General features: G+C 47.3%; 1 protein-coding gene across 1 annotated transcript in view; it reads left to right on the plus strand.

Annotated features, from left to right (window-relative positions):
* The window catches only part of wasf1 (WASP family member 1), an 89,904-nt gene that overhangs the window by 41,759 nt on the left and 34,210 nt on the right, over positions 1-13,935 (plus strand). The window contains 2 exon segments of the mRNA XM_080791125.1: positions 2,332-2,466; positions 12,787-12,940. Coding sequence (XP_080647251.1) covers positions 2,332-2,466; positions 12,787-12,940 — 289 coding nt within the window.

Raw genomic sequence — 13,935 nt, forward strand, 5'->3', positions numbered from 1 at the left:
AGAAAGAAGATCTGGTAAGAATGTTCCATGAATTAAATCACTGTCTTTGTTATTGCACATGTAAGCTGTGATAGTATATTCATGAATCGTAAACAATCCAAAACTCTACCAAAGATAAATAGCATTAAAACTATCCTAGATGTAAAACTAAATGTCGTGCTTCTTCAATCGGAAATGATGAGTTATACAATCATTGTATGGAGATGGTGTGATGTGTGTTATTAAGGGAATTTGAGTCCCTATTCATTACAATGGAGGGGTGGAACAGAGCGGAGCGCTTCCTGCTCCGTTCTGTTGTTGTGGTCGGCACTTATTGTTGAATATCTTTCAACACGACAACAAGCGATTACACCGTTTTGAAGTGGATTTTCATGACAAGCAACTCAGCGGTCGGTGCAGCGGCTGTTCAAAGGTATCTTTAAACTTAGGCAGTCAACCATAAAAGATGGCCGTAAATGGTCCCCAGTTATACTGTTAAACATGTCTAAAAGTGTATGTGCATGTATCGGAAATATATCACATTTAATTCGGAGGTAGACAAGTTACGGACACTCCAACACTAATGCTGCGTTCAGAGAGGCAGATGCAAAGATACAGTCTACCATTTATTTTCAATGGAAGCCAGCGACATGAAGCTACAACGCAAATCAGACTTTGTAGCTGCTGCAAAAGATACAAAGATAGATAAGCTACGAATTGAAGTTGAGCTGGGTGCAAATACAAATACAAATACAAAGCTACAATTGTAGCTTCATGACGAATCTAAATGTTTTTTTTTTTTTCAACCCGTTCTTCAAACGAGCATCATAAACAGCTGTGCATATGAGACTGAGCAGAGCCGTCTGAGAGGCTGGGCTAGCAGTTTGCATGGGACATTTGTGGTCGTTATTTGTGGTAAATCTGGCTTTTTTGGGGGGATTTTTTTTAGGGTAACTGTTTAGTGTAATCGCAATATTACACTCGAGGGTGTGCTTTACGACACTATTGGCACTTCAGTGACGCTTGTAGAGTATAGACAGAGTTACGACATTGAGGGGGCAGAAAACAGCCCAGTCACGTGGTTCATGTACTCGCGCGAGCCCATAGACTCCAATGCATTCCGTAAACGTCCGGTTGCCCTATTCGCCGATAGAAGTCTATGTAGAAGAGCCACCATTGGACTGGCTCCCTGAAGTGAACGGAGCTGTCTTTCCATTATGGCTCTGGTGGAACTCTGCTCCCTCCAACGCGCTTGTTGACGTCAACGACCGTGTGAGCAACACAAATGCAAAGCGACAAATCTGCTGTGTATTTTGTATCTGCGGTGTATCTTCGCATCTTTGTATCTTTTGCATCTGCTCGTGTGAACGCACCAAAAGACATTACTGGTATGTAGATGAGAACATGAGATCTAGGCTGATGTTCTGTTACAAAACGTAGGCAAAACAATGTGCCTGTGCAAGGCTGACAAGGCTGATATTAAGCCTGTGCTATGAGCCACAACAAGGCTGATATTCTCCTAAGCACTGAACCGTCAATGCAGCTATTTTATGTGGCATAACAAATGTAACCCTCCAAAGTGTCGGGTGGTTTCTGAAATGTGCACGCCAAATGAGAAATCTACCCACATTTGGAGCTTGTTGGCTGGCGTTAATTTCAGACCCTGCTCTCAGAATTAAATGTAACTGAACATTGTACTGTGTGAGAAGCTCTGCACACAAATTCACACAAATTATCACATACTTGCAGACAAAAATTATTTAGAACATTTATAGCCTAGCCCAGTCGGGGTAATTTCTGGTCTAAAAAGGGGCGGATTCAAATTTGCCTTCTTGACAAGGTTTTCAAAGTGAGTGGTAATATAATGGTAAGTAGTTGATCCAGTCAGTACCGTGATTTAGCCTGAGAGAGCCCTGTGCTTTTCTTGGCATAGAGGGGCGGATCAAACTAGCGCTGGAAACCGACGCCGACTTCCTATTGGTTCACCAACCTATGTGCCCCCCCCCCCACCACCACACAGCGGAGAACACTGACGTCACCACATTTGAAGTGGTACGCCCCTCTGCACTCTCATTGGTTAGCGAAGTTCAAGGTTCACTCCCACTCCTATGCCACTTGCTTTTCCTGCTGGGCTCGGCCAGGCTTTTTTTTTTTTTTCTCCTTCTCTCTCCCTCTGAAAACAAACGCTCCCGGTGGGAGGCTATACTGTGATGGACTCATACGAGTCATACGCATCTCATGGGAAAAGAGAGAACTGCTAATGTTGTGTATTTGTGAACAGCTCTGCGTATGCGTTGTATCACACTGTGTGTGTTTGTGTGTGTGTCTGTGTGTGCATGTGCGTGTGTGTAGGCAAGTATGCAGAGGACCTGTTTGGGGAGCTGTTCAACGAGGCCCACACGTTCTCTTTCCGCGTCAACTCCCTGCAGGAGCGCGTCGACCGTCTCTCCATCAGCGTGACACAGCTGGACCCCAAAGAGGAGGAACGTGAGTTACCTACAGTATGCACACACACACACACACACACACACACACACACACACGACACGTTACTTTCTCAAACGTTATCACTCCCCCCCCCCCCCCCCCCCTCCCCCAGTCCCCAGCCACTGTGTGTGACTGAATAAAAATGAGCACGCCCACAGTGAAATCATCAGTGTTAATATGAAAATGGACCATGGTTCACTTGGGTTCAACTTTTATGTGTGTGAGTGTGAGTGTGAGTGTGAGTGTGAGTGCGAGTGTGAGTGTGAGTGCGTGCATGCGTGCGTGAGCGTACAATGTATCTCCCCTCCCTGCAGTGTTAATGGCCATTATTAGAGGAACAGGCAGCTATGAGGCGGTGTCATTTTTCATCCTCCCTCCGCTGAAACAATCCCGGGCCTCTCCGTTCAGAGGTTCCACTCAGGCCAGACTCCCACCAACACCACCCCCCCACAAGCCCCTAGTCCTTGTGGGGGGAAATTGGATCTATGGGAGGAGGAGGACCCAATCTGTTTGTTAGCGCTAATAAAAAAAAGGAGCTGGATAATAGGCAGGGACTGTCAGGTAAAATGGGTTTTCCTGCTGAAGGCAGAGAGAGAGAGAGAGAGAGAGAGAGAGAGAGCATAGTGGGTACAGTAGGTCGTGAGGGGGAGAAGAGAGCGACTACAACGAGGCAGTGCCACGCTCCGTGGCGCCGGGTGGATTTCCCCTGGGCCAGTAACGGCATTGCACAAAGCTTCTCAAGCTGCCTCCTTGCTTGGCAATAATACACTCACCGTGCCTGGTTCTGCACACAAGCGCAAACACTGCCTTTGAGGCCTTGACAAGATCATCTAGTGCTGGAGCAAAGGGATTGTGTGTTTGAAGATTGAAAATGTCATGGATGCTATTTAACTTCAATAAACGGAGAGATCACACCAATTTGAAACGAGCAAAATGTTTATTTGTGTGTGATTTAGACTCCGATTTAATGAGGTGGAGCTGGGTATGCAGGTTGCTTGGGGTATTTGCTTGGGGAATGGCAGGTTAGCGGCCGGGGTATTTGATAGAACGGAGCCCAATCGCTGATTGGCTGCGGCTGCAGAATGCAGATTGGTTGTACAATTCGATTGGTTAGTACTAGTGCTCATGCTTGGATTTGTGAATGAAAGGATGTTTGACAGCGTGGGAAAACGGAAGGACTATAGCCTACCAATGCTGTTAATCCCAATGAAGGACTATAGCCTACCAATGCTGTTAATCCCAATGAAGGACTATAGCCTACCAATGCTGTTAATCCCAATGAAAGCACATCCCTTACTGAATTTGCACTTGGAGCTACATTATGCATATGGATGCTACAAGGTCAACCCTAGCATCCATATTCTGTGAGATTAGTTGTAGAGAGGGGAAAAAAGAGCCAACCAAGTACAGAGCTGACCCCAGTCAACTAAGTATTAGTTTTCAAACTATAGAGGGGTTTAAGTGCTTAATTGGAGTCCAGGAATTCTACACAAGCCAGTTTTTGTTTTATGTCCTTCTTCTTTCTTTTTTTGTATCCTCCTCTCCTCTCCTCGTCCGTGTCCACATAACATGTGCTAATTGAATAATGGCGTGTGATCTAATCAAGGCAGTCTGTTGTACAGGCCACTCCAGTCTGAGCTGTAAGTGACTCCACATTACCCCAGCATACATACATACATACATACATACAGGGACCTGAGATCCATGACGTACTGTACATACAGTAGCAGCCTGCAGGGCCTCTAAGCATCCACCCGGATATAATTCAGCACACACACCTAGGAAAGAACCGAACAGAAAAAAGAGGCGCCAAGAAGAAAGAACCACCAGCTGCTGTAATGTGGCTCTGGCAAATGCTATTGCCGTAGCATGAATAATATAAGGGTGCATTTTAGATATTCGTGCGCAATGCCATGCGTGCACGGTGTGTCCATTGGCTCGTGTATAATTTAGCCCAGCTTTTATCTAGGGATGTTTTTTTTTTTGCTCCCTTTCCGATTCCGATCATTTGATTTTGAGTATCTGACGATACTGAATTTTCCCGATATTTGTATTTTTTTATAAAACACTATACTATCACAATAGTAAATATAATAAATCACAGACGACATCCAGTCTAATATCACGATATGGATATAATATTGATACTAGGATGATCGTCGTGATCACGTTTCTTTGTTCCCGATCCGATTCCGATCATTTGAAAATTGACGTGATCTACCCCGAATTTCCTGATCACGTGATCTGACAGGGACAACTCTACTTTCATCCTGTGTGTAGTCTGGAGAAGAATAGGTTGGAGACGGTGGATAAGGATCAGCTCGGTTGCAGCTTAAGGGTGGGGGAGTGAGCTGGGGGTAGAGAGAGAGAGAGAGACATAGAGGAGAGAGAGAGAGCCAGGGTGCGTAACACGGGCCAATGCAGTAAAAAGCAGTGGAGTGTAAAAGCCTCACACTGCAGAATGCGCCCAGGCCGGGTCAGAATGGTCTCCGCTGCAGGTTAGAGATCCACTGAGAGAGCGCTGATCCACATAATGACCTCCTTGAGAATAAATCCACCGCGGCCCGATTCCCTTCCTCCTCCCTGCCCATGTGGGTTAGCCAGCCAGCCAGCCAGCGGTGCAGGAACCTGCCGCCACTCAGTCAATTGGACGGTTCTCTCGTCTTCAGCTGTGGTTTGCGAAGCGCACAAGCCAGCGGCACTCAAACTAACCCCCGACTGTTTGGCTCTCACAGGCTGGGTTACGGGGTCAATTTCCGCGGGCCTTTGATTCAATGCCAGACTAAATTATCATTTAATTCATGCAGCGCCACGGTCTTTCCAGTGGTACTCGGAAATGTCACGGGCCGGAAACGGGAAGTAAAAGCGTCCGTATGTATATAAAAAAAGCTTCTTTTGATAAAAAAAACGCAATCTGGGAAAAACACGGCAAAACTGACTGTTCACTTCTGGTTATTTCCTGTTTACTCGATCGCCTAGCAACCGAGGGTCATTCAGACCAAGCCATGTATAACTTAATGACTAGAAATGAAAACATTACGATAATCTCGTCTTTGGCACAGAAAATGATGTGATTTATTCAGATATGGACCAAGCCAGCAATATGATATCAGTTGTTCTGCACGTGGACAAGAGAGTGGTGGAGGACAGAGCCATCCATCAGATCACAGGGGGAGGAGTTAGACAGACAGTCCAGCATCCATGAGAGATGGACGGTTGTGGGGGTGGTTGACTGAAGGGGTTCACTTCCAGTAAATGCCACCTAACTCTCTCTCTGTCTCTCACTCACACACACACACACACACACACACACACACACACACACACACACACGCACGCACACACACACACAGACTTGTTTGTTTGTGTTATGTTAATATTGTCAGTATTTGAAATGCATTGTGAGCATGTACGTATATAGCAGCAGGGAAAAAGAGAATATCAGAAACTAGTCGCTGTCCCACGTGTGTGTGTGTGTGTGTGTGTGTGTGTGTGTGTGTGTGCATGTGTGAGTGTGTGCATGAGGTGCACTACATCACAAATGACGGATCTGGGTTGCTGCGTATTCAACCCCAATACCCAGATTTCTCTCTCACTCACTCACTCACTCACTCACTCACACACACAGTCTACACTCTATAAAACCCATTTCTACACCAACACAAACATGCCATGGCATAGAGATGCTGTATAATTGTATGTGTGACTGTGTGTATGTGGTACACACACGGATGCACGCGCTTGCACACACACACACACACACGCACGCACGCGCGCGCGCGCGCGCGCATGACACAGGAGTGATGGAGAGACATGAAAGGAGGACAAGTGGCTGCTGGGAAATTTGGGAATGGAGCATAAATCACAACTGTGGAAGAGGCTGAAGGTATAAGACCATGGGATTCACAGTGCACACTATGAATCAGACACACCAGTACAGCAAACGCTCTCACCCGTGTGTGACCAGAAGGCTGTGTGGAACCCTGTGTGTGTGTGGAGCCCTTAACCATTTAGCCACTGAAACCCCATATGGTTGAGCGCCACAGTCCCACAGGGCTCTATGCTAGAAACAGAGAGAGAGAGAGAGAGAGAGTGCTGCACTGTTGCCTGCTAATGAGAGAGAGGGGGGGGGGGGGGGGGTGGTTGCTCCACTCAGTTCACAGGGGTGTGATTTTTCTGTTATTGTGGGGAAAAGCTCTCTATATAGCCCTCTATAACCCCCAGTAAAGGGTTTGGGGATCAAGTTTAAATTATTCTCAATTCTCTGAGAGCTTGCTGGACTTTTCAGGAGGACTGATTTATGTTGTCTGTTGAAAACACACAACCTTTTCAGCAAAGCATGAATTAAGCCTACTCCTCTCTGCTCTGCGCTGCCGAAGAATGACCAATGGATGGCGGATGTTTTATTAGTCAACACGTAGCACGCAGAAGCGCCCAGTTATGCGGGGTGCATAACTGAAGGTCAGAGAGAGAGACGTGAGGGATAGAGGGTGAGAGAGAGAGAGAGAGGGACAGAGAGAGGCCGCGTGATGGATGTCGAGGCTCTGCTGGGGCAGCGATGGAGGTCAAAGGCGCTTTATCTTAGCGAGCGTGTGCCTATTCAGCCCCGTGCACACACACACACACACACACACACACACGTGCACACACACACATGTGTCCACCTATCTGCCTTCTGTGCAGCCTCTAAAGGTTGATGTCCTTCAAACTGCCCTTTAGGTCTCTCTCTCTCTCTCTCTCTCTCTCTCTCTCTCACCGCTATCTTCCTCCTCCTCCCCCTCCTCCGTCTTTCTTGTCCTCTCCGGGGCCTCTCGCTTCTCGCTCATCCCACTGATTGATCTCTGCACTCCCTCCATCTTGTGTGTGCAGTGTGAATGCTATTTGTGTTGTCACCCCCACCACCACCACCACCACCACCCAATCCTATCACCCTGGTCCGGCCAGCCACGCTAATGGCCTGCATCCCCTGTTTAATGGAACTATTATATCTCCCACTGTGGGCTGCAGGCTTATATAGGAGGCCAAAAAAAGCCATCATCAAGAGATCCTCTTAACCACTTCGAGCCTGTATGTATGTATGCTGTGCTTTGTTTGTACATCGAATCATTGTGAAAATTGCCGATCTGCGAGCTGGCAAACGCAACGCAGTCGCATTATGGCGTTGTCGGCTGCTATTTCCACTATAATTCTGTATTTGACGCCCAGACATGTTTGCAATGTTGCCCAGAATAGGGTCCTCTCTCTCTCTCTCTCTCTCTCTTATTTCTGTTGGTGGTCTGCCTCGTTCTCCTTCACCCCTCTTATCTGTCTCTGTCACCCTGTCGTTCTCTCACTCTGTCTGCTTTGAGTTTGCTCTCCCAGGTGTCATTTATTTAGCCCGTTAGGTAGCTTTGTTTTTCAATCAGTCCCCTGGTCCTCCTGGCCCCAGACGGGCAGCAAGGTGATGGATGGCCATTTATTTTCCCTTGTTGTTGTTGTTGGCCTGAAAGGACCGGAGGCTTGGAGGGACGGGGGAAACCAATGGGAGCACATGCAGTAAAATCATGATATAAGGTGCAAAAAGTGTACAAAAGTGACACTTTTTTCACTTAGATGAGCAGTTTCTTTGCTGTGTCTGTGCTGTTTGTTTTCCACGAAAAGAAAATTGACACTCATGATTGACCGCTCACACCATGAACTAAAGCCACAAAAGTGTGTGCGTGTGTGTGTGTGTGTGCGTGTGCGCGCTACGCTCTGAATATGTATGTTTGCGTGAACCTTCCTCCCCACCAAGCAGCTTCCCTGATCGTCCTCCAGAGGCTTGGCTCGTATCCAAAGGCATTGTGGGTGAAGTCCAGATGTTTGGGTCAGTGTGATCCCTGCGTCAGACTAAACTATGTCTCGGTCTCCCTGTCCGGCTGCCAAGGAAACCACACTGTGACAAGCTAGCGCAGGCTAAATACAAACATATGAATTACACACCCATGCAGACACACACAAAACAACTCGATAATGCCATGGACGGATGAGTCAATGAGATATAACACCAATGAATAGATAACACTATATATGCATAGGGTGCAGCGGCATTGGATCCACAGTGAAAGCACAATACATGCTCCTAGAAAACAAATGCAAATGTGAGTGTCCGTGCGATTGAGTTTAGTTCCACATCTCTCCTGCATTTATTTCTGCTATAGCTTGAAGTTATGGCTGTGTTCTCCCACTAAAACAATACGGTACATACAAAGCTTTTTAAAGCAGGTACTGGACTGAAAGAAAGACTATAGTAAAAGATAACGGAAGGTCTACTCTGCACAGTGTGCTGTACCTCCCTCCTTGGCACATCCACCAACCAACGGTTCCACTTTACTGAATCGCTAGCCACGGCCATTAAAACATGTTCTTCTGGCGTTTCAGGTCCGGTGACTCTATGTCAGCCTCTGTCGAAAATCTGATAGCGCGGCTACGGCCAATCAGCGCCGTTTCGACTCCGTGGCGTCGAGCAACAAACGTGGCTGCCCCCCACTGTGGTATAACTTGCGACCGCATTTCTCTGGCTATTAAATCGTCCTATGATAAATCATTTCTTTACGGAACCTTCTTAGAAACGTCATCAGCCGACATGTTTTACCACGTTTTGTGTGCATGCTGGTAGCGCTTGCTGACCGTGTTTCAACTGGTCTAGACTGGACTGATGGAGAGGGGGCGAAAAGCAGGGGGAAAAGCAATGAAAGAGTTAAAGCAAAAAGAAAGAAGAGGTTAAGACGACTGAGCGGCGATAAGAATGCAGAGGAGGAGACGGGAGGGTGTAGATAATATAGCATGGAGACGAGGAGGTGTGCAGGGAGACGAGAAGTAGGGCAACATTTGCATTGTGCAAAAAGAGCAAGATGCGACGAGCTGGCCAGCATGCTGACGGGCTCCCTGTGAGCCCTGCTGTCCTTATCTGCTGCGGCCGTGCACGGGATTCCACTGCTTGGGAAGAAGACATGCAAAAAAAGATAACTTCATAGAATATTTTCAGGCCGTCTGGTTGAAGGAGATAGCTGCGCGTGTGTGTGTGCGTGTGCATGTGTGTTTTTTGAGGACTTCTTCACCCCCTCGCTAGTCGAGAGTGTATTAACGTGATACTATCGCGGTATCTGAGGGAGAGATATGAGGGAGCCAAAGAGATAAACCGTCCCCTAGTTTTCACTGATAGGGAAATGGGAATTCATCCTGAAATCAGAGGTTGCCACAGTTCAGCCCAAAACAACGTGTGTCGCACACATGCACAGTGTCGCACACACGCTCACACATGCACACAACATAATTAGGTTGTCGGAGGACTCATTACAGCATGTGTTCATGCTCCTGTGTGGGTGTGTGTGGACGAGACACGAATGAGAGTGGAAATGTGTCCATTATTCAGATATTATTCAGACTTTCAATTGCACATACATTTAGTTTTGATTGTATTGTTCCACGTTTTGCTTTGGCAATGTATACGTACTGTTTTCTCATGCCAATGAAGCCCTTTTTAAATTGAACATTTTAACCCATTCTGGGCGGGAAGCATTCTGTTCTACTTTAGCTATTGAAAAATATGAAAAGTGGTGAAAATGTGGCGCAAATCTTTTAATATATATTTCAGAGCGAACATTTTTAACAAAAATATTGGCTTCTGGGGGGTCCCTGAAACTACATATTTTGAGATGGGGGTTTGACGGTTTGTGGCCCAATATAGATAATTCTGGGGGTCCTTGACATGAAAAAGGTTGAGGACCACTGACACAGAAACATAGGTTTTTCAGAAAAGATTTAGGATTTAGAATCCTTTTTTTTAATCGACCTCAGTCCAGAATGTGTTAAATTGAATTGAGTGAGTGAGTGTTTAAGCAGAATTAGCAGATATCCCTCACTCACTGGTCACTGATCTGCTGTGTTTGTGCACTGCGTGTGCGTCGATGCCCGTATCGACCAGCTCGGCGGGCCTGTATATGTCAGAAGTCGGAGGGTTCTCAGGAGTCCCTCTCTCTGCATCCAACGCATCCCGACACAGAGGTCCCTCCCCTTTGTTGTCCGCTGCACTATCTCACGCCCGCATTTCACAATATGATGCGTCTGCTGCTCTCTCTCACTCACACACACACACACACACACACACACACACACAACGTGGCTGTGTTTGTTTGTTTGTCTGTGCCAAAAACCCCTCATCAACAACACTTATCTATCTGTCGGCCAGCAGCAACACTATCTGTCTGGCTCCAACACAGACCGCTCCATCCATCCACATAGCAATCTATTAGGGCTCATATACCATTAAGATTCAGCTCGCAGGTTTCACGGGCTCGGGGGGGGGGGGGGGGGGGGAGGAGAGAGAGAGAGATGGCATGAATTTCAGAGGAGGTCCATCCTCCTGGCCTGCCTGCTCTGTGTTGTGTGTATACTGCTGGGGCTCATATAGGTGACCCTGAAAAGGACACCTGTTGCTGATGTGGTAAAGTGCCCTGCAGTGGCCTGAAGAGAGACTCCCTAATGATTTAGAAGTGCCATTACCACACCTGTCGCTCGGAACCTCAAGTGTCCCTTTTCAGGTGTGAGTGTGTGAGTGTGTGAGAGAGAGAGAGAGAGAGAGAGAGAGAATTTGTGTTGAGTCTGTCTGTCTGTCTGTCTGTCTGTCTGTCTGTCTGTCTGTGTCTCTCTCTCTCTCTCACTCCCACCCACCAATTTTTTTTGTATTTGTCACTGACTCACTGTGTCCGTGTCAGTTTTATCATCTCTTCCCCTCTCTGCTCCGCTCCTTGGCAGACCTCAGATCTGTGAGGGTGTTTGTTTAATAGTCGAGCAGCAGCAGCAGCCCGGGGCAGCTTGTCGCTCCGCTACTTAAACACATTGCCTGGTGCAATCTGGAAAAGGAGGCATTTCTGTCAAACTGCTTTGCAAAATGGCTCTCATTCTAAACGGGGATCGGCCTGGACGACAGACAGCGAAACCGGATCTTAAATGGCTCTTCATATGGAAGAGGACATTGTTGCTGTCAACAAGGTTAAAGGTAGAACATCTATACTATGCGTATAGTAGTCGGTATCGGGAGGAAAGCGCCTCAAATAGTGTAGAATTCTGCCAGAGTTAATGGGAGACTACAATGCCTTTTTAAGACAAATGTATACTTCAGATATGACATCTAAGCTCACAATTTGTTGCGGTGTGACAGGTTGTGAGCTTGTGCAGTAGAGTGGCTGGGTACGATGGAGTACAACAGATGGAGCATTATCTGCCACGTTCCATTGTTCTCTGTAACTAAAACAGTGCCATCGCTCCCTCGAGAGAAGGAATAAAGTGTATCCCACTTTGTCATGTCTAATGCATAATTCAGGTCTGATTGCAACTCTGGAACCCTTCCCAAGAAACGCCATGTCTAGTTGCCCCAGCCAGATTGAGGGTTAGTGAGTGTCTTCTCTCTCTCTCTCTCTCTCTCTCTCTCTCTCTCTCTCTCTCTCTCTCTCTCTCTCATCCTCTCAGCAATTTCTCAAGGCTGTTTTTGAACTTGTGTCTGAAAGCTTCGACTATGCAGCATTGATTTCCCTCTGTTATTCCCCCAACGGTTGTCAAATGGTTATATACGAAAGGAGGGCAATTACTCCCACAGCGTGTGACAAACGACCTTGGTCCAGCCCATGATGAGCTCAGCCTGGCCACGTGGCCCCTGAGAACCCTCTGACTCCTGAGGCTTGGGTGCGGGAAGTACTGGGAGCTGATGGTAGGTGTGGCGCTCCACCTCAGCAATCCATCTCCCAGGGGTCTAGCGCTTTGTTACGGGGACAGACTCCATCTCCCAGGGGTCTATAGGGCATTGTAACGGGGACAGACTCCATCTCCCAGGGGTCTATAGGGCATTGTAACGGGGACAGACTCCATCTCCCAGGGGTCTATAGGGCATTGTAACGGGGACAGACTCCATCTCCCAGGGGTCTATAGGGCATTGTAACGGGGACAGACTCCATCTCCCAGGGGTCTATAGGGCATTGTAACGGGGACAGACTCCATCTCCCAGGGGTCTATAGGGCATTGTAACGGGGACAGACTCCATCTCCCAGGGGTCTATAGGTTCTCTGGCTCTGTCTCTATGGGTCAGACTCCCGCGTGTTACTGGCTGATACCGACAATAAGCCACAACCGACATATTTCTATTATTACAAAAAAAACATGCATTACCCACTTCAGTGCTATATACATTTCAGCCATTTGAAAACTTGAAATGGGACATTCTGCACAACGTACATTTTTTATTCTGGACTCATTGATACTGAGTTTTTTTCTCACCACTGCATCTCTCTCTCTGTCCCCTATCAGTGTCCCTCCAGGACATCACCATGAGGAAGGCGTTCAGGAGCTCCACCATCCAGGACCAGCAGCTGTTTGACCGCCAGTCACTGCCGGTCCCGCTGCAGGAGACCTTCCACACCTGCGAGCAGCCTCCGCCCCTCAACATCCTCTCGCCCTACAGGTCGGCGGCAAAGCCCCTCAAACCTACCCAGCAACAGCCTCTTGCATTTTATGTTTTTACCACCTGCTATGCAATAGCAAACTGAGTCTATAATTGATGTGCATGCTAGTCCCGTATTCCTCTAGTCCTCTAGTCCTGTAGTCCTCTAGTCCTGTAGTCCAGCTGGTTTTCTCATTGGCTGATGTATGTGCACACCGCAAATATGTCCGGGCGGGGAAAAAAATTGAACTTTGCTTCCTACCTAAACTACTGCGCTGAAACTGACACAGAGACAGTTATAGCGGACTCCTGCAGATAATAATAATGCAGCTGGTAATGAATTGATTTAATCAATTTGGGCTTGTAAGTTTTAGTTTTGTTTTTGAGTGGTGCGAGCCACTCCTATAGACAGCTATGTGTGTCCATATGTCTGTCCCGAGTACGGAAACGTCCGCAACAGTGACACTAAGTGTCACTGTTGCGCAGCCTAACACACACACACACACACACACACACATACAGTAGAGGACAGGGAGGAGGGCTTGTACAGTACACGTGCTGTACTCATGCTCAGACTATTTATCATTATGTGTAATACCCGAGTGGATCAGGGAGAAGACCTGAGTTCAGTGCTGATCGCTAGAGAAAAGCATGAAGTGCTACGATGATTACACTGACCTGGGATCAGATAGCTGCAGCGCAATATACAGGGGAACACAATTGAGCTGCATATACTGTCAGTTCAGTGTGAGGAGCGGAGAGGAGCGTACAGACTCTACCTCCGTGGAATCAGAATGATGAATGTAGTGAAAACATTGTCTCTTATTGTAGGCTGCTACGTTGCTGCTAGGTTTCATTATGGAGTATAACTGACATCTAGCCTGTGTTAGCAAAAGGCATCGTAGATTTATCGGGTCCATGAAATAATAGTTTGGGTCTGTAATATCTTCGCTGGATGTCGGAACGAACCTCACAGGTTCAGGTTCGTCTTTTTTTTTTTTTAAGTCGGGTCCACT

This window comes from Protomyctophum bolini (assembly GCF_963924005.1).
Source record: "Protomyctophum bolini genome assembly, chromosome: 19".
NCBI lineage: Eukaryota > Metazoa > Chordata > Actinopteri > Myctophiformes > Myctophidae > Protomyctophum > Protomyctophum bolini.